Below are 24,789 nucleotides of genomic sequence, written 5' to 3'. Positions count from 1 at the left end.
AAATTATATATCAATTGAAAGAGTAAAGTGTTTAGATTTTTAAAAAGCAAAAAAAGGAAAAACTGAATGTTTCATGATTTTGAACCTTTCCAGGGCCCCTGAAGACGTTTGAAAATAGCTATTTTCGATTTTTCCTTTCGCATTTCTTCACCTTTTCTCTGTCTGCTGTCGAACTGAGAACAAGTAAGTGGCATTGTCCTACACTGGAAGGAAACAGATTGTACTGTTATCTTGATACAAACTGAATTTTTCAGTTTCAACATATTGCTGATGAAGGACCAGCAACTTTCATTTAACAAATCGTGAAGCGCTTATTAACAAATCTGTCACTGTCCGACAACATACGTTTGGTGACTAGCTTTGAACCAACGGACTCATTCTCAAGCCTAACCTCCTGAGGCAGCAGAATATAGTACATTGTTGTCAGTGAACAGTGAATACAAACGTGGAATTTCAATACAAACAATTCATATGTAATAAATTATCTGAATTCAGACATTCCTCAACTGAAAGTGCCTTACGTTAGTGACAAACATCAAAATGACAGAGTGATAGGAGCTAACGGTTACAGTCAACATGGGCATACTTAGCAAGTCAGAAACGAACTGGAGGCTAGCACTGCTAACAGTAGCAGGAAACTTCCGATGGCACCAGTGTCACACTTCATCTTCAAGGTGCACATCCGAAAGAAGTTGGCGTGTCGCGTTTTAAATATGGATGAGTCGAAGCACCTTTATTGATATTTTCATGAATGTGGTAAATCACAATGACAAATGTACAAGTATTACACAAATACAAATAATAGTGTCTTGTGTATACGTTTACATATTTGAACATAAGACAAACATTTCATGTTCAGCTGCGCGTACATGGCCAACGGGTACATCGAATTAATAAGAGGTATTTCACTGTCTTTATTATCCGGTCACAATCAGCATAATATACAACAAAAATTAAATAAAATCACATTTGTTGCTCCATTACAAATTTTGTTTCAAACGTATGGTTGTCTTCTAAAATTTACATATATACAAAGTTTACATACCAAAAGCATTTAAAAACGATACTCATTGTTTGTTCAGCCAACAAAATTTTGTAAAAAAGCTGTTACGTAGTCCTATAAAGCAGTGTCACATCAGACAGGACCATTTCAACATCTCGCCTTTAGTGACCACATTGAAATCATCTTGTCCTGTAACCATAGTGTGTGTCCGTTAGTGCGAATCCTGTTGTGGTAAATTACAGAAGGCGAATACTGAAATACGGATGCTCAAGCTTTTAACATAATTTTCAACAATTAAGCGTTACTGTTCATATGTGCTGTACATGCAGTACATGTTACCCTATGAATTTACCAGTATATTGGCTGCCTACACACCAGTAAAATCATGTGGCAGCATGCACTACTGCGAGTTTGTTGAACTGTAACTAACTCAGCAGAAGTCTGGATATACCAGTATAATAAAAATCCAATGCAATTGCGACTGATTGCTGTGTTGCTAGTATTACTTCTGGTATCTTAAGTAAATGAAAATCATAACGCTCACTACAGCATTTAGTTCAGTTAGTAAAATGTCCTTCCGGCACGTCTTTGAAGCTGCAGGGATCGTTTCACAAGATGGTGGTCTTTCCCTCCGTCATATGGCATAGCAAATGGTAGCCATCTTCACTTTCGAGACGAGCACCAATCTAATCCTAGCAGCGTAGGAGTTACGAGCTGAAGTGCTTAGGACGGTAGCGGATGCGTTGTCTGGAATAGCTGTGTCAAGTGGGACTGGGTGCCGCAGCCATCTTCGTCGGACCACACCGTAGACCACTGCCAGCAGCCACTAACATCCCGTGTCACAACAGCGATCCTCCACCTCTGACAACCTTCTGCCTACTTTTGTCACAAAGAACCGACTCTCTTGCACCTCTTTGCTACTCCCATTAAAAAACGCCCTCGTTGATCATCTTTCTCCCTACTGTTTTACTTTAACCTGCAGGCTATTTTTTGGCCCGATCAGCCACAAATTGGAAACCACAGTGAAAACCAAAAACGTTTTATTTGCAAGTTTAGCTATACCTTCCAGCTACTTCATTACATGGTCACCGCTGAAACATATGCATTTGTCGAATGAAACATACGCATTTGTCGAAGGGTGGTACCAACTTTCCAATACCCTGGTCGTAGAAGGAAGCTGCCTGTGCGCCTGTGCATCCCACTAATTCTCTATGCTGGTCTGCAGCTGTTGTCTGTGCCAAAATGCTGTCCCCATGGCCAGCAGTTTATGTGAGCGAAGTGATAAATATCAGGTAGAACCAAGTTCGGGCTGTGTGCTGGATTATCAAACACATCCCATCGAAAACGCTGCAGGAGCATCTTTATTACAGCTGCAGCCTGTGGCTTAGCATAGCCCGATGAAAGCATTCCTCTTCGCTTGTTGTGACTTCATAAACGATTTTCTAGAATCGCCTGATCCAGTCACTGAACAAGATCGTCTGTGTTGTGTACATAGTTCTGTGTAGTCAGCGCATACACAACTTTCCCACTAGAGCGCGCCCCGCTAAGCACAACAGCGCAGGCGCAGCGCTCGTCCGTCTTCGCACTACGAGATGGCACTGCCTTAGAGACGGACCAAATTCTGCTTCCGACGATCCGCATGTTAATATGTAACGCAGCCATTGAGATTGCTGCTAACGTAGAACCTTTTCTCCTCACGGATCACACTCGCGCAGTGATACCTGAACGCGTGAGGAATTATAACGAGTGTACAGACCTCCAATTAGTCTGTCTGCATTTGTCTGCACCTGTCTGTACCAGTCTACATTAGTCTGTACCAGTCTATAGTCAAGTTTCAGTCTGTGCCTAATAAGATTATCATATTCCTGTACTTAGCCATGAAGATAAATGTATAGACACTTTTGTCAAGTATCAGAGATATGTGAGAATAAGATTAACGTACCAATACCAAGGTAACTCCAAATTGTCAATTGTAAATAGCATCCAGAACCAAGTTAAGTAATTTTATGCTTGTTATTATTTTAATAAATGTGTGTGAAAATTAATCAAGTTCTGTTTAAAGTTGGTCACCATCAATCTGCTACTCTAAGCGTGCAAGTGGCATTTCTATCGTCTGACCTAACGGCAGAAGATAAACACGCCACGTTAAGTCCACGAGACATATTGCTGACATTCGCCTACTTCGTTAGAGCGACAAGTCAAATAATCTGATGGTGTGTGTACCAAAGGTCTTACAGTGTGCACACCACAATCTGCCTTCGCCCTACTTTGTTACATTAATATTCGGGCTGCTTTCTTTTTTCAAGGTCGATCGGTCACGAACTGGAAACCACAGTGAAAATCAAAAATGTTTTATTGACAAATTTAGCAACACCTTCCAGCTACTTCACTACATAGTTGCTACTACGACATAAGAAATTGTGGTAGTGTGGTACCAACGTTCCAATATCCTCGTCGTAGGAGGAGCCGCTTGTGCTTTCCGCCATTTCTGTACACTGTTCTCCACCTCGTTGTCTCTGCCAAAACACTGTCCTCCTAGCGCTGACCGTGGTGGCCAAGCGGTTCTAGGCGCTTCAGTCTGGAACCGCGCGACCGCTACGGTCGCAGGTTCGAATCCTGCCTCGGGCATGGATGTGTGTGATGTCCTTAGGTTAGTTAGGTTTAACTAGTTCTAAGTTCTAGGGGACTGATGGCCTCAGATGTTAAGTCTCATAGTGCTCAGAGCCATTTGAACCATTTTGTCCTCGTAGCCAGTCTTTCATATGAGTGAAGAGATGAAAATCAGGTGGAGCCAAGTCTAGAATGTATGGCGGGTCATCAGACACATACCACTGAAAACGCTGCAGGAGTATCTTTGTTGCAACCGCAGTGTGTAGTTCAGCATAGTCATAAAGAATGGCAATGGCTGATGGCAGCGTTCCTCTTCGCTTGTTATGAATTGTACTTCGTAGAAGATTTCCTCGACTCGCCTGCTCCACTCGCTGAACGGGATCGTCGGTCGAAAGTCGCTTCCTTTCCTGACGGTCCGCACCACGAACGTCCTTGCATTTGCTTCGAAATTCCCTCACCATTGCCGTATTCTGCTGTCACACATGACAGCTACGTCATGAGGGATGCGTCAAATTAGGTGAAACTCCTCGCCATGAAGAAATCGAATGAAAGCAGCTGCTTCACACCTGGCGAGAAACTCTATTGTTCTGGGCATCTTTGCGTGCTCATTGTGCGCTCAGAACTAAAACCTCGACGTGACGCGTTCGCCGAATATACCAGCGACACTGCGCAACACATCTGCGCAAAGCTCCATCGGATTCTCACTCTGTTTTTAATTTCGCAAACGATCGAACCTTGGAAAAAATACTCCTTTTAATTTAGACCCCTGCATGGTTCAGAACAGTAAAATAATTTAGTAGTTATTTTCTTTGTCTAGAATAAAACATTGCAATCTTGTTTGACAAAAAACATGGTCAAGTGCAACAGAACCGTAACACTAGTCGAAGTGAGATTACCAGGTTAATTCGGTGTTAACGTTTACAGTCCCATCTCTCCCGTTAGTGACTATCTTCTTGTGTAGTGTCCTTATTAAAGCGTTCAGTTTACCAGCGGAGGATGTTGTACCTTGAGGATAGTGTACTTAGGAACACACACTGGAGTTTTTTGGTAGGTACTTACGCCTAGTGACTGATTTTAGAATCGCACGCATGAAGGAATGCGCACTATAAGCATTTTCCAACATTTTCTTGTTTTTTTTTTTTTTTTTTTTTTTTTTTTTTACAGAACTTTTTCGCAAGTAAAATTCTTTGTGTTTTTAAAACTAGTCGTATAACGTGTGGACGAAAGTTATACTTAAGATAGAAAGAAATTACAGGCTGTCTGCGAGTTGGCACTGATTGAAATCAATAGGGAAAGTTGAAAATTTGTAGCCGACTGGGATGCGAACCCAGCTCTTCCGCTTACCAAACAAATGTTCTGATCACTGAGCCATTCGGACACAGTAGCCAGCGCAGCTGTAGAGACTATCCTAGCACGCCCCCTCGCCCCCTATCAGACGCAAATTCTCAAATTATCCACAAACTACTGATATATATATATATATATATATATATATATATATATATATATATATATATATATGTGTGTGTGTGTGTGTGTGTGTGTGTATGAGTGTTGGAACTTATATAGTGGCAACTATTTATTCACAACCGGTACAAAAGAGTTACATTTTTGCACCTGTTACTGTACTTCAAAGTAGTCACCAGCGTTGTGGAGAACCCGTTGCCAGCGATGTGGAAGGCGTAGTATACCGTTAGCAGAGCCTGTTCTGTTGATGGTGCGAATGGAGCGGTCTACTGCCTGTCGAATCTCTGGAGCAGTTCTGAAGCGAATGCCACGAAGCGGTTCCTTCATCTTCGTAATCAAATCAAAGTCACAAGGACTTAAGTCTGGGGAGTATGGAGGATGGTACAGTACTTCTCAGTCCCAACGACCGAACAGAGCAGCCACAGATTGCGCTGTATGCGAACGTGCATTGTCGTGTAAAATGATGGGTGGGTTGCGCAGAAAGTGTCGCCACTTCTTTCGCAAAGCTGGTCGCATGTGATGCTCCAAAAACGAACAGTAATACTGTGCATTGACGGTCGGCGGTGGAGAATGTACTGCTTTACGATAACACCATCACAATCGTACACGAGAACCACCATAACTTTCACCATACTGGGGCTCTGACGCACTTTCGACTTTCGCGGCGACCCACAATGACGTCATTCCTTGGAATGGTGTTTCAGTTTTGGCTCGTACGATGTGGCCCATGTCTCATCCAGTTTGAGAATACGGCGTAAGAGAGCCTCTCCTTCGCGCTCATAGCGCTCCAAGTGCGTCTGAGCAGCGTCGTAACGCATCCATTTTTGCATTTCCGTCAGGTCATGTGGAACCCATCGTGACGTAATTTTTCGCATGCCCAGGCGTACCTTCAGGATGCGAAGCACAGTCGTATGCGCTAATCCGGTTTGTGGGCGAGCTCACGAATAGTATGGCGTCGATCACTGTCCACTAACGCGGCAACAGCATGCACTTTCTCTTCAGAGACGCTAGGACGACCTGCCCGATGCATGTCTGCCACAGTATGCTGACCTACGTTGAAGGCTTTTACCCAATGTGCCACTGTTCTGCACGGAAATGCCGATTCCCTGCACGCCTCTTGAAGACCCTGATGACACTTTCGTGCTGTACGACCTCTGGCACATTCAATCTTGAACAAGCGTATTATCATACCTAGTTTATGTAATGAATTGAACACAGTGCTATCGGGTGCGTTGCTACATTTGTGAGAATATTACAGCACCATCCATCACATAGCAAAACAAATGTTCCAAATCAAACATTCCTATTTATTTACGTTCTATGCGAATACGTAATAAGAATGGGGGTACCTATTTTAAAAAATGCGGTTATATCAATTTGACATATGGCAGCGCCATCTAGTGGGCCATCCATAGCACCATCTGTTTTCTCCATCGCGCTCCAACAGATTTGTTCTTCTTACTTTTTCGTTTGATTCTAATGTCGTGAGATATTTGGCCCAGTCACTATCTATGGAGCACCCTGTGTATGTGTGTGTGTGTGTGTGTGTGTGTGTGTGTGTGTGTGGATGTGTGGGTGGGTAGGTGGGTGGGTGGGTGGGTGTGTGTGTGTGTGTGTGTGTGTGTGTGTGTGTAGTGTAGTCTAGTGTAGTGTAGTGTAACAGTGTTCTATTGAAAATGGTTTCCATGTACCTCAACGCCTGCATGTACGCGCCGTAGAATGTTCTATCTCACACGTCCTTATCGGCCACGCTGCATCCGAACAGTGGCAAAGGCAGCATGAATACGCTGCTCCAGTGTCTCCACATCTGGAATGAGCTCTGCATACACGATACTTTTGAGATAGCCCAACAACCAGAAATTGAGATTCGGTGAACGAGCAGACCATGCAACTTGACCCACTCGTCCGATCCATCGACTAGGGAAGACACGATTAACTTGCGACCGGATTTTACGGCGAAGTAGGCTGGAGCACCATCTTGTAGCAGCCACATAACCCTTCGAATCATCAATGGAACTTCTTCCAGCAGGGGAGGCAAAGTCACCAGCAAGAAATGCCGACAGATCCGGCCTATTATGCGTCGTGGAAGGAAGACTTGCCCAAAAATACTGTCGCCAATTATCCCGGCCCTCACATTGCGGCAGCACCGAACCTGATGATTCGCTGTCACCATACCATTTGGGTTCTGCATACTATCCCACGGATGAACGGTATTAAAGTTGAGGATACCGCTCCACGTAAATGTGGCCTCATCTGTGAATAGGATGGATGACACAAATCCCGGAATCGTGGTAGCCTGGTGAAGAAACCAGTGACAAAACTGCTCCCGATGCGGAAAGTCTGTCTGTGGCTAGTAAGGCCTGCACACGTGGTACGTGATAAGGGTAGTAACAACTGTCCACACGGTCGCCTGGCTTACCTTGTACTGGAGGGCCAACTGCCTGGTACTCATACGGCGGTAGCCTTCCACAGTGTTAATCTCATTTTTTTTCCAAGTCTGGTGTCCGAACATTTTGAGTACGTCATTCATCACTTGCTGCTTCCTGAAACGACCCTGTCTGAGACAAACGGCGAAACACTGTTGCAAACATTGAACGCTAGGTTGTTGTTGTTAGTGGTGGGTGGTGGGGTGAGGGGTGGGGGGTAAAACTTCTGTTACAGCCTAACTACCCGCCGTCCGTTGCCATTTGCCTTTCTGTAAGTAAACACCACGTCGGCAAGCTCTCGATTCGAATACGGAAGTATTGCGTACAAGGCTATATCACATCCACTACAAGGTGAATCAGGAAGAGAAATGAATCGGACACAGCATTACCAATTACCATGGCAGGAGAGGGAGCTAGGGCATGACGTATGAGGCCCGGTACTAACCTCTAGGAAGAAACCACGCATGCGGTAACTGCGACTGTATTGAATAGCGTGTATTAGTCCGCAGTCTCTGTAACAAAGTGTGAGTGAATAAATGGTGTCTAGAATGGAAACAATGCATTTCCGGGCATAAGTTCATTACACCTTTTTTGATCCATATCCTCTCATCGATCAGTCTCTAGAGCTTGCACACTGCTGTGGCCGCCCACTTCGGACATCGTAGCGCCTACTGAATCGGCATCCCACTTTTCGTCTAGCTATCACTGGATGCCTGCTTCACAAGGTGTACGTTCACCACGAAAACCTACGTCATCTGTGTTGTCAAATCAAATACATACTGGCGGCCACAATACAACACAACACCAGGTCTCCACCAACGGCCGCCAGGGACCGGTACCCGTTCGCGGAGCCTGCAGAACAGCTTCACCAGAGGTCGCAGCTAGCCCAGGAACTACTCTGATACGCCAGGCACGTGATCGCAAATATTTCCGGCAGATACATCCGCCTACGGGCCTTATAGGGCGGCGTCCTGCCTGCAAAAGGATACAGAGCTGTTGCCCCGCCAGTCACAGGCAGACGTCTTTTCTATCTCGCCGATATCTTGGTGTAGTCGACGAAACCTCTTGACAGTGTAGAATTGTTTGAGTTCGCTCCTCGTGAAGAGTTGGGTCTTTATTATTATTATTTGTTATTTTGTATTTGTGTCGCTCCGCAGTTGGGATCAAGTCGGTAGTTCTTTTGGAGATGGTATTATTGTTTTGTCCAATAAATTGATTTCGCACTTGTGTTTTCCGTTTCTATTCTGCTATATCCTTCATACACGGTGGAAAAAATCACCCTGTATGTATGTATCAGTCTTGTACCATCTTGTACCTTGAAACAGAAGTTCTTTTACCATGGGACATGAATTTTTTGTAAATTGAGTTTCTCTGGTGTCTTAACAATTTTATCTGTGTTGAAAGTATAGCTTTATGTTAGTTTCCAATATCCTCAACTTTAAAGTGTATTACGTATCTTGTAACTAGTTATTGACAAAATTACACTTTTGTTTAATTTGACTTCACTTACTGCTCATTTGAGTGTAGTAGAGTAATAATGTAACAGATAGAAGACTAAAGACAATATTGACAAGATTTCCTCGATTGCAACGCTTTTAGATTTGAATAGAATATTTTCGCCTAGTACATGACCACATGATCATGTACCCTGGAACATGTCTTTACATTTTGAAAAACCTTAATTTTATGGATTAATCTTTGCAATTACTGAAAAAGACTGCAGCGCATAAAAAATGAAAGCCCCTATTTAAAAACGGAATTAAAAAATATTTTGAAGTTCTATTACACGGCTGTGGCTACTGACCAAAGTCTGTGTCTGAAGGTCCAGCACCCTGCCATATCTAGTACTCGTCTGGCCAAAAAGCTACCCATGCTAAGTTACTTACGGACAACGGTACTTCTAATTTCTGACTGTGTGTGTGTGTGTGTGTGTGTGTGTGTGTGTGTGATTTACTTGCGTGCAAGGGTGGACAGAGAAGCCTATAATACTTCTACAAAGAAACGTGCGAGTCTCTGAACTGACAAGTGACAAATCTTTTCCTGTAGGTTGCCAGTTACCAACATTAACGCGAGCTGGCATTTGTACTGTTTCAGATCTGGCGGGAGTACGACACAGATGGCAGCGGATACATCGAGGCCGACGAGCTGAAGGTGAGTACGAAGCCGCGTGGCAGATTGTGCAAATTTTGGAAGTGATACGGGAGCAGCGGCGAGCTCTCGGTGACAATCCAGGCGGTAGAGTATCCTACATTCACGAGGAAAACACAAGTGCTATAATCCGATTTCCCAGAAACTTCACGGTAATTTTCAAGATCACTGTTAAGCGACATATATCGAGCGCGTGACTGTCTTGGCGCCAGGTATCGATTAGCTATTGCTTTTGTTTAAACAGTGCACTACATTCCGACTAAAATTACCTTGTGATTGACGTCTCAGCGACTCCAGTGGTTCGATAGGTGTAAACTGACGATACAGCAGACTACTATTTCAGTCTCTTGCAGCGTTAAAGAATATACACAAGAAGTCACTTCTTCAGAAACTGGATTATCTGCAAATACTGTTTGCGATTACTACGTTTTCTTTTGTGACATGCGTTACGTGACTGTGCAACACTGTACATATTTCAGTACCCTTACTTCCTACAGCAAAATAGAGCTGCTTTAGGCTTCTTACGCAACACGCTAAACTGTCGATGATTAAGATTTAGATGACGAGTAAAGTAAGTTAAATTACTGTTACCTTTTGTCTTTGTTGTCAACTGCGTAAACAAAATCGGTATGTGGCGCCATGACAGTCGCGCGTTCGATGTATATCACTTCTAGGTGATACTGAAAATTACCCTTTGCTCAGTGGAAGAGGAGTCAAAATAAGTGAACACGCGTCTCAGCTAATCCGTAGTCACTCTACAGTTTCTGAGAAAACGACGGTTAAATTTCCCCAGCTACTGTATGTGCCTTTCAGAGCACGATAATCTGAGCCAAAATGCTGGCACAGTGGCTAGAATCACACCCTCTCAGTTTTGCACCCCGTGTAACAAAACCGATTAATGTTTTTATTTATTTTCTTTCCATTTATCTACCCATGTCCGCAGAAGGTTACTAGACGAACGTTTCTCATCAAATTAGGGGATACAACAAAGTTGTATTGACTGTAAAATAACAACTGGGTTTCACAATAAGTGTCATACATTTATTACGTAATATATGTGTCTATGGTATTGTCAGGGGTCACAATGTTTTATAAATTCTCATATAATTATACTTCATTCTCATATCAGTTCGTATATTAATTCTCGTGTTTTATTCTTATGTTTATTCTTCCCCTGGATGCTTACGATCGTAGAAACATCCGAAAAATAGAAATTCCGAACGCCACCAGTACTTCGCGAAGGCAGGTTTGCCACAGTGGCATTTCTTCGTATGAATTTCACTCGCGAAGGAAACGTTGTTAACATTACTGACGATTTCACGCGTTGGCAATAATAAACCACACATTACGGATCACTTTATCCCAAATTGGCGCTGCAGTTGATTATGATTAGACATACACCACACGAATTTCAGCGAAAAGAACATCGAATAATTTTTTAATTCGTTCACCATACATACAAAATTCATTAGACGAATAAGGACTACGTTATCTCGGTATACGAGTACATTGCTAACATTCATGTAGTAATCTTTTATGGACATGGGTAGATAAATGAAAAACAAAAATTAAGATAATAATCGGCTTTCGAACACAGGACGCCAAACTGCGAAGCAGGGACACTAGGGGCCACCGTTTCAGGTGAACTGCCTACTCGCGAAGAGGCACTCAAATTACCCCGAAAATTCTGACCGTCGTTTTCTCGTAAACGGTCGAGCATCTACGAATAAGGCGACATGCGTGTTCGCTTAACCTGCCCCTCATCCACTGAGCGAAGTTTCTGGAAAATCGGGTAATGGCACTTGCCGTTTTCTCCTCGTCAGTCTTTCGAGATAAGGATCCAGTGGTCGTAAATTGTTTCAAACCACAAAAACAAAAACGTAGCACAGTAGCTACACGTGAGTTTACCAATCTAAACATGCAGAAGATATAGGAGTCATTGTAACATGTGATCAACAACGTAGTGGAGTGGTCGCAACGTAGTGTAAGGTGTCCGTAGTAAACATGTACGAAAACTATACAAGGTCATTGCATCCAGTAACAGACTTCCCAGATTGGTCCAAACAGAGGACATAACAAACTGGTGATTGAAAGAAAACGCTATTCGCTCCAAATAACATCAAGCACCTGCCGGTAAGTTGTGCCCAAATTCCCAACAACACACAAGCTCAGTCATAAGGAATAAATACTACTGAAAAAATAAAACTCTTACATCCTGTAGAACGTGTGGTGTAATGTTGGGATATTTCCTGTAACAAAACCAACGTCATCAACCAACGTGACAGAAATGGGAGTCAAAGTGCAAACAATACTAACCATAAAAAGAGGAGCACTTGGCATAATGGATGTAAGAAGTAAAGCAAATTCACTATTATTAAATACAACAAAGAAATTGAAAAAAATACTTACGAAATAACCTATTACACAAATTTCTGCAGTCATGTACATCAAAAAGTATCTCAGCACCAGCAGTGTTAAATCATATTGTCTACAAATTAAACTATGCAAAAGTATTCGCGAAAGAGCAAGCCTGCATTTACAGTGAATAAATTACGAGAATATGAATTTTGTATGTCGACATAACTAGAACTTCTTATGAACTCGAAGTAAGTTAGCGATAGTGCAAAGAATAAATTCCTCCCTTATTCAGATAAATATGGTGTTAAACCAGAAAAGTTTATCGTAGGACTCCAAATATTGCAATAAATTGGTTAAAAGCAGTTGTGGTGTATCTGACAATTAGGACAGGCCAAGAAATTGTCGTTGTAGACTTCCCGACATTAATTAAAGGCTAACTCAAAAGATTAAGATGGTGATGAAAGTACAAAATCAAATTCAGAAACTATCTGAACGTTATTTGTAGGTAGGGAAAAAAGAGTGGCAGTGTTTCGTTAAAACACATAAATGCGGGGTTCGTGACAACCAAACTGCATAAGAAGTAGAAGTTGCACTCCAGCAACTTGCATACGGAAGTATGAATATGCTACAAGCTACACAATTATTTGAAAACTGAGTTTCGTTTAATTTGTTAAGTAACTTTTTGTAAAAAAAAAAAAGTCCATGTTGGTTGTCCATGAAAGAGCACAAGGCGTTACAAGTATCTACAGACATGCGGATATACAAAGTGCCCTGAAAGCAGAACGAATGAAGAGAAAATATGTTTGCAACAGGCATCATTATAATTTGAAGAAATTTATAACCGTAGGCAGAAATTTATAATTAACCATGACTTTTAAACCAAAAAGAGATTCCCACGAATCACACCATAAAAGGACTGTTCGTAGTACAAACTTAGGGTGAGTGGTGTTGGGATTATGTGAGCGAAGAGTTTTATTAATATCCACTTGTAAACATGCACGTGAAATGCATATGTTGGAGAATATAGCGTGAAGTACAAAGCCAGGGGGCGGAATGATTCTAAACCCACAGTTCAGTTATGACGATTGATTCTGTTGTGATGTATGCTGTTAGACTGGCGGTAGCTATTTTGGATAGTTTGTATGAGCTTAAGGTGTTACTGTACGGTTATACATGTTTACGCCAATAAAAATCTAAATGTTCACTTGCGACCGTTGGTTTCCAATCTCAAAACACTCAGTTTAAGGTTCGGTATCATTAAAGGTATGAAGCACAGTTCAATGAAGCGTCTTGATACAGCTTGAATTATCTTAGGCTTAAGACAAGTTCTTTCATAAGTCTTCCAAACTTTGAACCACTGCATAATTTAGCTCTTGATGTAAAAATAGGCTATATTAAAGGTGAGTTTGTGGATTGAATCCGAACGTTTATTTTTCTGTGAAGCAAAATATTGCCACAAATGTCTTATTGTATATTTCACTTGCTGTGTGCAGTATTTTTCACATTGCAAGTGATGCTCGCCCAGCTAATCAAAGGAAGTGTAAGTTAAAGTAGCGAGTTACTTAATGCATATTTCAACATGTTCAGATGCCTCATTTACTTCGCATTTAGTGTAGCAGTGTCGAAAGTGAGATTGTCAATGGATAATGCAGTTGTTTTCCCCTCAGCAACAGTTTTAACATGTATGTGTCTAAAATACTTTGTTTCAGAACTTCTTGCGCGACCTTCTGAAGGAGGCTAAGAAGATGAATGACGTCTCCGAGGACAAGCTCATAGAGTACACCGACACTATGGTACGTTACGGGGCTGAGTCCATGTCTAAGAGTATCATCTCACAAATGAAACACTCTTAAACTGAATATAAGTAAAAGTAATGACAACGCACTCACCTGAACAGAGCCACTGAAATTTTATAATTATTACAAAAAGTATACTTTAGTTATGCGAGTGACAATAATAATAATAGTAATAATATATATATATATATATGAATCTGTAACATAGCCGAATAGCTATCACTCAGGAACTTCCGTTAATCAGTGCAACGAAAAACCAGTCCATCGTTTTTTTTTCTTTCCTTTATTGAGTTTCGATTCCCCCCACCCCCGCGCACAGGGGGCGGGCTGGCAGCAGCTTAGTACGCCGCTCTTCAGCCTACAGAATAGTTAAAAACGCAATAAGAAGATAATAAACATTAAAAACAGGCGATAAAAACGGTGACTTAACAGTAAAATGACGAGTTGTGGAAGTTAAAGTATATACAAAAAAGGGGTTGATGATGCTAATTAAGACACACAGTGAGTATACAGGTACAATAGTAGACAGACAGTTAAAAAACACGGCGATAGTCTGGTTTCTGTTCGCAAGAGATAAAAAATCACACCTAGCGACAGGATGGTTTTTGTTCGCAACACGTAAAAAGGGGCACGCACAATACTCAATACTCAACACTCACTCAAACACTGCAACACTGCACTGTAGAGTAGACATGAAGATGACACACCACAGCCTAAGGCAGGCTGATGGGTGGGGGGGAGGGGGAGGTGGGGGGGGGGGGAGGACTCGGACAGATGAGGGGAAAACAGGGAGGAGGAGGGTCCATAGTTGTAAATTTTACTTTTTTATTCACTCGATGACTAGTTTCTGGCGGAGATCTATTTTCAAATGATCGTAACATAGTCAAAACCGGTATTTCGGAAGATGTGAAACCCATGTCAGAAACGTGCAGCTATCTGTATGCGCTATAACTTTTCTTTGCACATTTTCAAATCATCATAACGTAATCAACAATGGTATTTCCGTAGATGTGAAAACCATGTCAACAACGTGCGACGAACAGTTACAGCTCTTTCTGCATGCGCTGTAAGTGTTCGTTGCACATTTTTGACATGGCTTTCACATCTTCGGAAATATCATTTTTGTCTGTGTTACGATGATTTGAAAATGGGTCTCTGCCCGAAACTGGTCATCGAGTGAATAAAAGAGTAAAATTTGCAACTTTGAATTGGTTTTTCGTTGTAGCAATAACATAGTATAATTGTACAGCGATTCTTCTCGGCCGCTGGATCTGACAGTAATAATTATAAAAGTGTGGCTGCCCTCAGCTATATTGTATCGACTTAAGATAAGAGGAAGAGGTGAAGGTACTGTCACTCGCCTGTAAGACAGGCTACCAACAATATATACAGAACGAATAACTTCAGAGGGTGGACAGAAAAATGAAAATACCACGAACACGACACATTACCCTACCCAATACGGTGTAAGAAAACAATTCACGTTCTAAATAGCATCCATCCGCGAATGAATGGATAAGTACAGGGTCCGTATGTTTTCAGGGGAATCTTATACCACACTTCCTACAAAAAAGTGCCAAGTTCAGGTAACGATGACGGAGGTGGATAGCAGTCAAACATCCTTCTCTCCAAAGTAGACCACTAAGGCGAAAAGCGTTGAGATTTGGTGGCTCCTGTGGCCGGGGGAGATGGAACAGTCCATCCGTCCTGGACTATGGGAGCTGTTGAACAGGGCGGTGGGCCGCGCGGGATTAGCCGAGCGGTCTGGGGCGCTGCAGTCATGGACTGTGCGGCTGGTCCCGGCGGAGGTTCGAGTCCTCCCTCGGGCATGTGTGTGTGTTTGTCCTTGGGATAATTTAGCTTAAGTAGCGTGTAAGTTTAGGGACTGATGACCTTAGCTGTTAAGTCCCATAAGATTTCACACACATTTGAACATTTTGAACAGGACGGTGGCCTAGCGGTTCTCGGCGCTTCAGTCCGGAAACGCGCGACTGCTACGGCCGCAGGTTCGAATCCTGCCTCGGGCATGGATGTGTGTGATGGCCTTAGGTTAGTTAGGTTTAAGTAGTTCTGAGTTCTAGGGGACTGATGACTTCAGATGTTAAGTCCCATATTGCTCAGAGCCATTTGAACTATTTTTTGTTGAACAGGGCACTGCCCTCTTCCAACACAGCATCACCACACGATAACAAACATTGTACCATGGGATGCATCTGATCACCCAAACTGGTCACGCATTGCTTGACAGTAATGGCATACCGCAATATGGCAGCCCGAATCACCCCCGAACCCCTGCCATGTTTCATTTTTCGGGCGTAATCTCGGCCATAAGTTGTAAACAGAACGAAACAAGACTCATCAGACCAAACGACATTCTTCTATTGCTCCATAGTGCTGATTTTATGGCTTTGTTACAGGCATTTACATTACAGATGTGTGGTTCTGGAATTCCAGCTCGTCCTGCAGTTCCTTGCTTCTGGAGCTCACTTCGTGTTGTTATGCCGCTGGCAATGTTTGTGAGTGCAGCAACCTAGTTCCGCAGTGAGTTTTGTAGCTGTCGATCTCTTTTATTTCGTGAAATACTCTTCAAACACCGCCCTTCACGATGAGTCAACACACGCTTTCGTCTGCTTTGTGACTCAGAGGATGATGTATTTCCACTTTCCCTATATGCAGTATAAATCTTCGACGTGGTGAATCTTGAAACACAAAACATCTGGCTACCTCGGTTACGGCAGTCCCTCCATACGACCACCAACAATTTGCCCACGTTCGAATTCACTTAGGTCCGACATGCTGCTGTCACAACTAGACATAATACTATTATCAATACGACTGACACTTGTAAGTTGTTGAGGACATTGCTCAGGTGTCGTTAGTGGTCAAATACAACAGCGCTACCTGCATACTTGGCCTTCATCCGCATTAAGTTTCAGCACGCATTTCTCGCGGTATTTCCGTATTTTTGACCAACCCCTGTACATCGAGTCGCGGTTCTACCTGACATACAAAGGACAATATGGCAAATTTTCTGGCATGCGCAACGTATGTATCTATCAAATTATGACGCCGGCAATTTTCAATCGATTATACACTCTTTATATGGAACTGAAAGATCCTTCGTAGGTGACTACAACGACATAACGTGTGGAACTCGAGCAAATAGTAACAAGTTAACCGTGGCACAAAACACTGTCCCGCAGTCAGGAGATGTGTTCTTACAAACATTTGCACAGTTGTAATGTGAGCAACTTCTTACCTCAGGTACTGCTGGTGTATTTGTTATTATGGTTGCAATATCAGATGCACTAAATGTTCACCTTGAGCTGTAAGCTGATACCTGACTGACATTATTGAGCGTAGGGTTTCACCTGGCGTTCTCACAATATTGGCCCCTGTTTGTCGTATTTCGTGTATTTAGGAAACTTCAGTGTTTCTTATAGACCTCATCTTTTAATTTTCCCCACAGATAAAAAGTCAAGATGTGTTGAGCCTAGAGAACGTGCAGACCAGTCTGCGATCACCCAGCGACGGATCCATTACCCTACCGTTCTCTTCAGATCGTCTTTAATTATCTGTGCGGTACGAAAGCGGCACCAGTCATGTTGGTAGCACTTGAAATGCTTTCTGTCCATTGAGATGCATAAGGGATCCACGACCACCTACTCGGGGATAATCATAATTCTCTCCACAGCTCGCGCGTAGTTAAAGAATCGATTGTCGAGTGCCGGATGCAAGGGGTCAGAGAGACTGTTACTGCTCAGAGTGAGACGTCGTGACGTTGTTGTGATACAATAATGGGGGAAGTGAATTGGAAGTATTATCGGCCGAGTGTATCATCGCCGTGAGTTGACCTCCAGCAAGCCGTAAGAACTACGAGTTCCAATTAGAAAGAAAAAGTATGAAGTTTTATCAAAAAGCGAATATAGAAATATAGTGTGCCGATATTATGCGTTCGAATCAACCGCGCCTGCCAGTGGATTGCAGTGTGGATCACGTGTGCACATTACAATAATTGCACGTGAGAATATTTCGATATATCGGACCTGCGTGGAGATGAGACGTCAGTAAATGTAAAAGACGAAGATGGTGACTGTCTTGTGTTCAGCGAGAATGTGTTATTTTACATATTCCAAGCTTACAATGACCTCAATTATTGCAAAACCCTTTATTTCCAGGCAAAATATTACTGTGTATCCAAAACTAATTGCTCTATCTCCCGTACCGAAACCGATTGTCCTCAACCATGAGACCAAGGTCACATAGGTAAAAGATTAGGCTGCTGAATTATTCTGCACTTTGACAATCGGGATTTAGATGGGGTGTTACAGGTGACTTCCAATAACTGTAGCAGTATACCTCTCAGGAATTGCAGATAATGAAAACCATAAACAACACATTGCCAGGAAAAGATTGTTATTTGTCCAGCTCTGTCACCCAGCTGACCAGTAGTGCATATCGGTAAGACTGGTTTTGTCCACTGGTTGTCAACAGTGCTTCTTCCGTAAATCATTCATGGAAACGCCACATCAATTTTCTGGTGTCGAAAATACCATTCCGAGAACTGTTACCAATTCTAAAAGTCGTCGCTAAGAAGCTGTCGATGGGGTGAAGTGGGTAACGATAAAATGCATCGGAATCCAGTGTTCGCAGAACACTTCTTTCGCTGATCCCAAATACAAGTTCCTGATTGGTTGTAGTGAAATCTAGGTTGTCTGCTACCGCTGGTAAAATGTTAGTTAATTCTTGCATCAGTTGCAGTCCTTTATTCAGTGGTCAACCGTGATTTATTTTCAAAGAATATTCTTAAGAATTTATTTTATTTACTAGCGATTCATCAAGAACATTAACACATTTAATCACACTATGTAAGCATGGAAGTAGTTGCCAGGGAGTAACTGATGAAATCATAACCAAATTCCTTTTAACAAATGGGACTTTTATTCACTTTAATAGTGCCTAAAAGCATTTTTTAAAAGAAACAGATTTAAAACTATAATCAGAAAACACCCTCTAAATGTCAAAGTTACAATTTATTCAGAGGAAGAAACAAACAAGTTTTGACTGTATGAGCTTTTGGGCAGAGAACCTTGCCGCTCCCTTTTGACACAGCCGTAGTTACGACCACTCAGAACAGTCTCTGGATGACTACACTGGTGCAAATCTGCAACACACTAGATAACTTTAAACTAAGAGTTTTAACAATTTACACAAGCACACAAAGTATGCACCACCCGTAGGAGGGATGGAAATGGTACAAAACACTAACAATTAAAATATTAACCTTGCCACCGAAGGTGCAACTTGATTTTAACTTCTAAGAAAAGTCTTACGGTGAAAGGGTCGCAACTTGATATACTAAAATGATCATTTAAATAAAAACCCATGAACTGCAATCTTATATTAAATTCTACGAGGTTGGCCATACAATAGGCAAAATGCTCTACAGTACACAGATACCGCCTCTCAAGATCATAGGCAAAAATATCAAAGTTTCCAAAGATCAAAACTTATTTCAGATATTACGCCGTTACACTCCAAGCAATAAATTCGTCAACACAACAAATCCGACAAACATGACAGAGGCAGCTACTAACGTACTGTAGATTGATAGGGAGATTACCGAACAACCCGAACCGCAGGTTGCTGTAACCCGTTCCTACTCCACAAGGGAAAAACGGACCACCCAATTTATAAACAACCACCTTTCCGCGGGTGGGCAAACGGAGAAAAACATTGGGACGACCCCAAAGCAAAACGGCTGGTGACCTCACCAAGAAAACAAGTAGAATTTAACAAGATTAAATCAAACAACATATCACCAATCACTTAACTTTCAACAACATATCACCAATCACTTAACTTCTAATAAACTGCGATTTCTCGAGAAGACCTGTCGCAGCACCCCCAAATCGCTCTCCCTGACCGTCCGCTACCAGCCGCTTCAACGGACGCAGGAAGGCGCGCCGATCTCCCGTCTCACGGCGTCGCAGCTCGCACCGGCCAGACTGATGTCATGGATTGACTCCTGTTGCTCTCGTGTCGACCGCGAAGCCACTACCCCTCGCTATACACCGCGGCCCACTGGACTCACGTTGCGACCTCACATGCGCCGACGCTCAAGACGGACAAGTCATCTTGTGTCCCCTTTCTCACCAGAGGGAGACACCAAAGCTGCGATTGCCACAGCGGCGCCACCAGCAGAAACGGAGGGCAACTGCTTCACACTACGCGCTGCGGCGCGCTCTTCAAAACAGCAATTCTTACCACGGCTCAAGTGGCGTATTTTTTTCTCCAAACTTCCTATTTCTTGAATTTTTTTTGTAGTGCTTGCAAAGGCAGTTAGCTAGTGCTTCGCATGATCAGGATACTTTCCAGTATACGACCGTACTACCGGTTCAGTAAGTTGGCGACATTCTCCATAAATGAAAACCATGTCCAGTTTTCAGACTGACGTATACATTGTGAAAATCTGAATAGCTACAGCAGGAGAGCGCAGACTGATAGCCTTAAACTGTACGGGTATACATATGAACTGTATATGGGTTGTGTGTTTGCTTACATTTGGTTCAGTGTGGTAGACTTTTATGGGACAGTAGTCTGCGGCGCTATTACGTGGTTGCTGTTGTATCAAATCCCACCCGTAAGTCTGCAGCTCGTGATCAAATGGTTAGTGTTGCTGCCCCAGATCCTGAAATCCCGTGTTCGATTCCCGGCCGGGTCGCAAATTTTCCCCGTTCGGAGATTGGGTGCTTGTGTTGACCTCATCATTTCACCTCGTCGTCATCGACGTGCAAATCGCTGAAGTGGCGTCAAACAGAAAGATCCACACTAGGTGGCCAAACTGCCCCGTATGGGGGTCCCCAGCCGTTAATGTCATACGACCATTTCACTTCCACACGTCCTCTTCAAAGACTCTTTCGAGTGCAACAGAAAATTGTGTGGTTCCATAAAAAAATCGGCAGCTATAGACGTTAAAAATTACTTGTGTGTATCAAAAAATTGGCCTTATGGTTCGCTATAACTTAACTCAAAACTGCGCCATAGTTAGGCATGAACAAACGCTGTATCTGTATATAAGCGACGTGTGGCTCTAGCTTTCGCCCTGTAGAAGGCAGAGACGCATCGATGAATGGTCTTCCAAGGAAATTGTTAATACTGAGGCAACTATGGGCAACTACAAAGTTGACGTGTTACACTGTACCCAAGCTGAAGAGGTCTGAGAACTGCTCCTGCTGGTTGAAACCTGTAATCAGATCGACTGTTTCACACCACATCCGTGTAATAAATAACCACTAATAGACACTGAAAGCGTTGGGAAGACACATTGACTCTTCAGCACCACCGCAACTCACAAAAATGTGATGAGGCTTCGTCCAGGGCGAACACTTCTCGCTAGACAGTCGCCCAAGTAGGGCAGAGGGGGCAGGGAAGCGGGTTAGGGTGCTAAAGAAACTCACTCTTGTCTGTGGAACTCCTTTCTGCCATTTTTTTTTTTTTTACGTCTCCACCTCTACCCATCTTACTGTGCTGATTTCATACAACCGACTGACTCACAAGACAATCAGCTGAGAAGAATATCCAAATTATCCATTAGTTATAGGTGGAGACTTTAATCTAGCATCCATTGACTGGGAAAATTACACGTTTATCACAGGGGACAGAGCAAAGATTCGTGTGAAGTTATTCTAGGAGCGCTCTCAACATACAACCTTGAGCAATTGGTTAGAATAACAGCTCGAGGTGGGAACATATTAGATATCTTGGCGACAAACAGAGCTGATCTTTTTGAGGAAGTTAATCTAGAAGAAGGTATTAGTGACCATAAAGTCATTGTGGCTTCTATGTCAGTGGAAGTTGCAAAAAAAAAAAAATAAAAATAAAAATAAAAAAAAATAAACAAAAATAAAAAAATAAAAAAATAAACAGCATAGAGTTTTCTTGTTTTGGAAAGCAAATAAAAGTGTCATTAATGAATATCTTCATAGTCAGCTCCAAGCATTCACCGCGGGACACAAAGTTATTAAGCATCTTTGGTCGGAATTTAAAGCTATTGTCCACCATGTGCTAGAGAAGTATTTGCCTATCGGGGGTAATGATCTAAGAAAGGTTGGGAACCACTGTCGTAGTGGAACGTGCTTGGCACATTCTGAGCAAGTAACTAATGAGAAAACCCTGCTATTGGCGTTGTTTTAACTGAATAAAATCAAACGTTTACCGTGATGCAAAAATGTAATGCAGTATAATTTATTGATATAGCAGCTATCGATGCCAAGTACTCACAAATGAAGAATTTGGCAGACATTATTTCGGAAGTATCAGTGCGCTGAAGAGGTGAGATTTTTTGTTTTATACTACCTATTCAAAAGTATCCGGACGCCTATTAGTGGACACTAATATAGGATGGGTCCACCCTACACCTTCTTGACAGCTTTGACTCTGCTGGGGACACTTTCAATTACATGTCTGAAAATATATGGAGGACTGGCAGATCATTCTTTCTCAGGTGTCGAAACTGAGGAAGGTAGTCATATTGTGGTCTGGAGGGAAGTATACGCTCTAACTCATCCCAAAGGTGTTGCATTGGGTTCGAGTGGGAGCAGTGGGCTGGCTAGTCCATTTCGGAAATGTTGTTGTCCCGAAACCGTTGCCTCACAGATGGTGCTTTATGATGGAGTGGACTGTCATGCTGATACAGCCATCGTCTCTACTGTACTCAGTACACAATTCTGTAAAATGTGTTCATATCCTTCCACATTTAGTGTTTACTTAGGAGCAATAAGGAGACCATACGCTAACCACGAAATACATACCCATACAGAAGCACTACTCCCTTTGTACTACAGTGTTGACATTACACATGATGGCAGAGAATGTTCGCGAGTCATTCCCCAAAGCCGGCTGGTGTGGCCGAGCGGTTCTAGGCACTTCAGTCTGGAACCGTGTGACCGCTACGGTCGCAGGTTCGAATCCTACCTCTTGCATGGATGTGTGTGATGTCTTTAGGTTAGTTAGGTTTATGTAGTTCTAAGTTCTAGGGCACTGATGACCTCAGATGTTAAGTCCCATAGTGCTCAGAGCCATTTGAACCATTTTGAACCATTCCCCAAACCCTAACCCTACCACTGGATTTCCACAGGGTATATAGCGTGATGCATCGCTCCAAACCGCTCGTCGCCATGCGTCTACTGGCCAGTGCCGTCGCTCTTTACACCACCTCAAGCGTCTTTTAACATGGCTACAGAAATGTATCGCTTACAAGAGCTGCTGGGCTTTTTGACTCCCTGCGCACATTCATTGTGCTAGATGGACTGCTTGTAGTACTTTGAAACTCACGAGTTATTGCTTCCGCTGGTTTCATGCGATTTTTCACAAACACCCTCTGAAATATAATGAGATTTTCACTCTGCAGCGGAGTCTGCGCTGATAAGAAACTCCCTGGCAGATTTCAACTGTGTGCCGGACCGAGACTCGAACTCGGGACCTTAGCCTTTTGCGGGCAAGTGCTCTACCATCTGAGCTACCCAAGCATGAGTCACGACCCCTCCTCACACCTCCCATTCTGCCAGTACCTCGTCTACCACCGAAGAAAATTTTCTGTGAAGTTTGAAAGGTGGGAGACGAGGCACTGGCAGAACTGGAACAGTGATGACTGCTCGTGAGTCGTGCTTGGGTAGCTCGCATCAAAAATGTTCAAATGTGTGAGAAATCCTATGGGACTTATATGCTAAGGTTATCAGTCCCTAAGCTTACACACTGCTTAACCTAAATTATCCTAAGGACAAACACACACACCCATGCCCGAGGGAGGATTCGTACCTCCGCCGGGATTAGCCGCACAGTCCATGACTGCAGCGTCTGCGGCCGCTCGCCTATTCCCGCGCGGCAGCTCGCATCAGATGACAGAGCACTTGCCCTCAAAAGGCAAAGGTTCCGAGTCTCGGTCCGGCACTCAGTTTTAATTTGCCGGGAAGTTTCATACCCCCTGCAATACTCAACGTTCGAATGGCTGTAAGCACAATGGGACTTAACATCTGAGGTCATCAGTCCCCTAGACTTAGAACTACTTAAACCTAACTAACCTAAGGACATCACACACATCCATGCCCGAGGCAGGATTCGAACCTGCGACCGTAGCAGCAGCGGACTGAAGCGCCAAGAACCGCTCGGCCACAGGCACTCAACGGTCAGTCAGTACGTGAGGTTCGTTTGTTCTTGGTTTAGCTGTGGACGCTCCGCGCTTCTACGCGATATTACCAACAGTCGACTTGGACAGAAGGGTTGAAATGTCCCTGATGGGTTTATTACTTAGAGACATAGAATGACTGGTCACTGAGCTCTACTGACCAACCCCTTTTTGCTCTTACAGCTACTCTACTGACAACACAATACTCTCCACCTCCTGTTATGTTGGTGGGTGGGCCACTCGTTGCATCTAGTGGTCAATTCCGCATTACCTCAGGATTTCCTGTTAGTTTCGATCAGATAGTATACTTTCTATTAACACCACCAGTGAGAAAGAGGGAGTGTATGTAGACAGTACCTCCGCACTGCAAGCAAAAAACGAACAAAGAACCTCAACCATTGGCGATGTTTACACTAAATAAAACGAAACGTGTATTGTGATGGAAAAAAATCGTTGCAGTAGTTGCACATACAAAACCTATATTCACAAATTATTGATATAGCAACTACTGACGCCATGTATACACAAATGGACAATTTGCTCGACATTATTATGGAAGTATCAGTGCACTGAAGAGGTCTGGTGTTTCCATACACAGGGAGTTTAAAAAACCATTCCATATAGTGAGAGGAGGTAGTATGGACCAAAATTAGACAAAAGTATCCAGTAAACTTGATCTCTAAAATTCATACACTACTGGCCATTAAAATTGCTACACCAAGAAGAAATGCAGATGATAAACGGGTATTCATTGGACAGATATATTATACTAGAACTGACATGTGATTACACTTT

The 24,789-nt window shown here is 42.9% G+C and overlaps 1 protein-coding gene across 1 annotated transcript in view; it reads left to right on the top strand.

Moving 5' to 3' along the window:
* LOC126416380 (calbindin-32) overlaps positions 1–24,789 on the top strand; it is a 750,330-nt gene that overhangs the window by 629,466 nt on the left and 96,075 nt on the right. The window contains exons 5-6 of the mRNA XM_050084060.1: positions 9,601–9,657; positions 13,722–13,805. Of these exons, the coding sequence (XP_049940017.1) occupies positions 9,601–9,657; positions 13,722–13,805 (141 nt within the window). The remainder of the gene's footprint in view (positions 1–9,600; positions 9,658–13,721; positions 13,806–24,789) is intronic.

This window comes from Schistocerca serialis, chromosome 8 (genome assembly GCF_023864345.2).
Source record: "Schistocerca serialis cubense isolate TAMUIC-IGC-003099 chromosome 8, iqSchSeri2.2, whole genome shotgun sequence".
NCBI lineage: Eukaryota > Metazoa > Arthropoda > Insecta > Orthoptera > Acrididae > Schistocerca > Schistocerca serialis.
The sequence above is the reverse complement of the archived record's forward strand: the minus strand, read 5'-3'. Positions and strand labels throughout refer to the sequence as shown.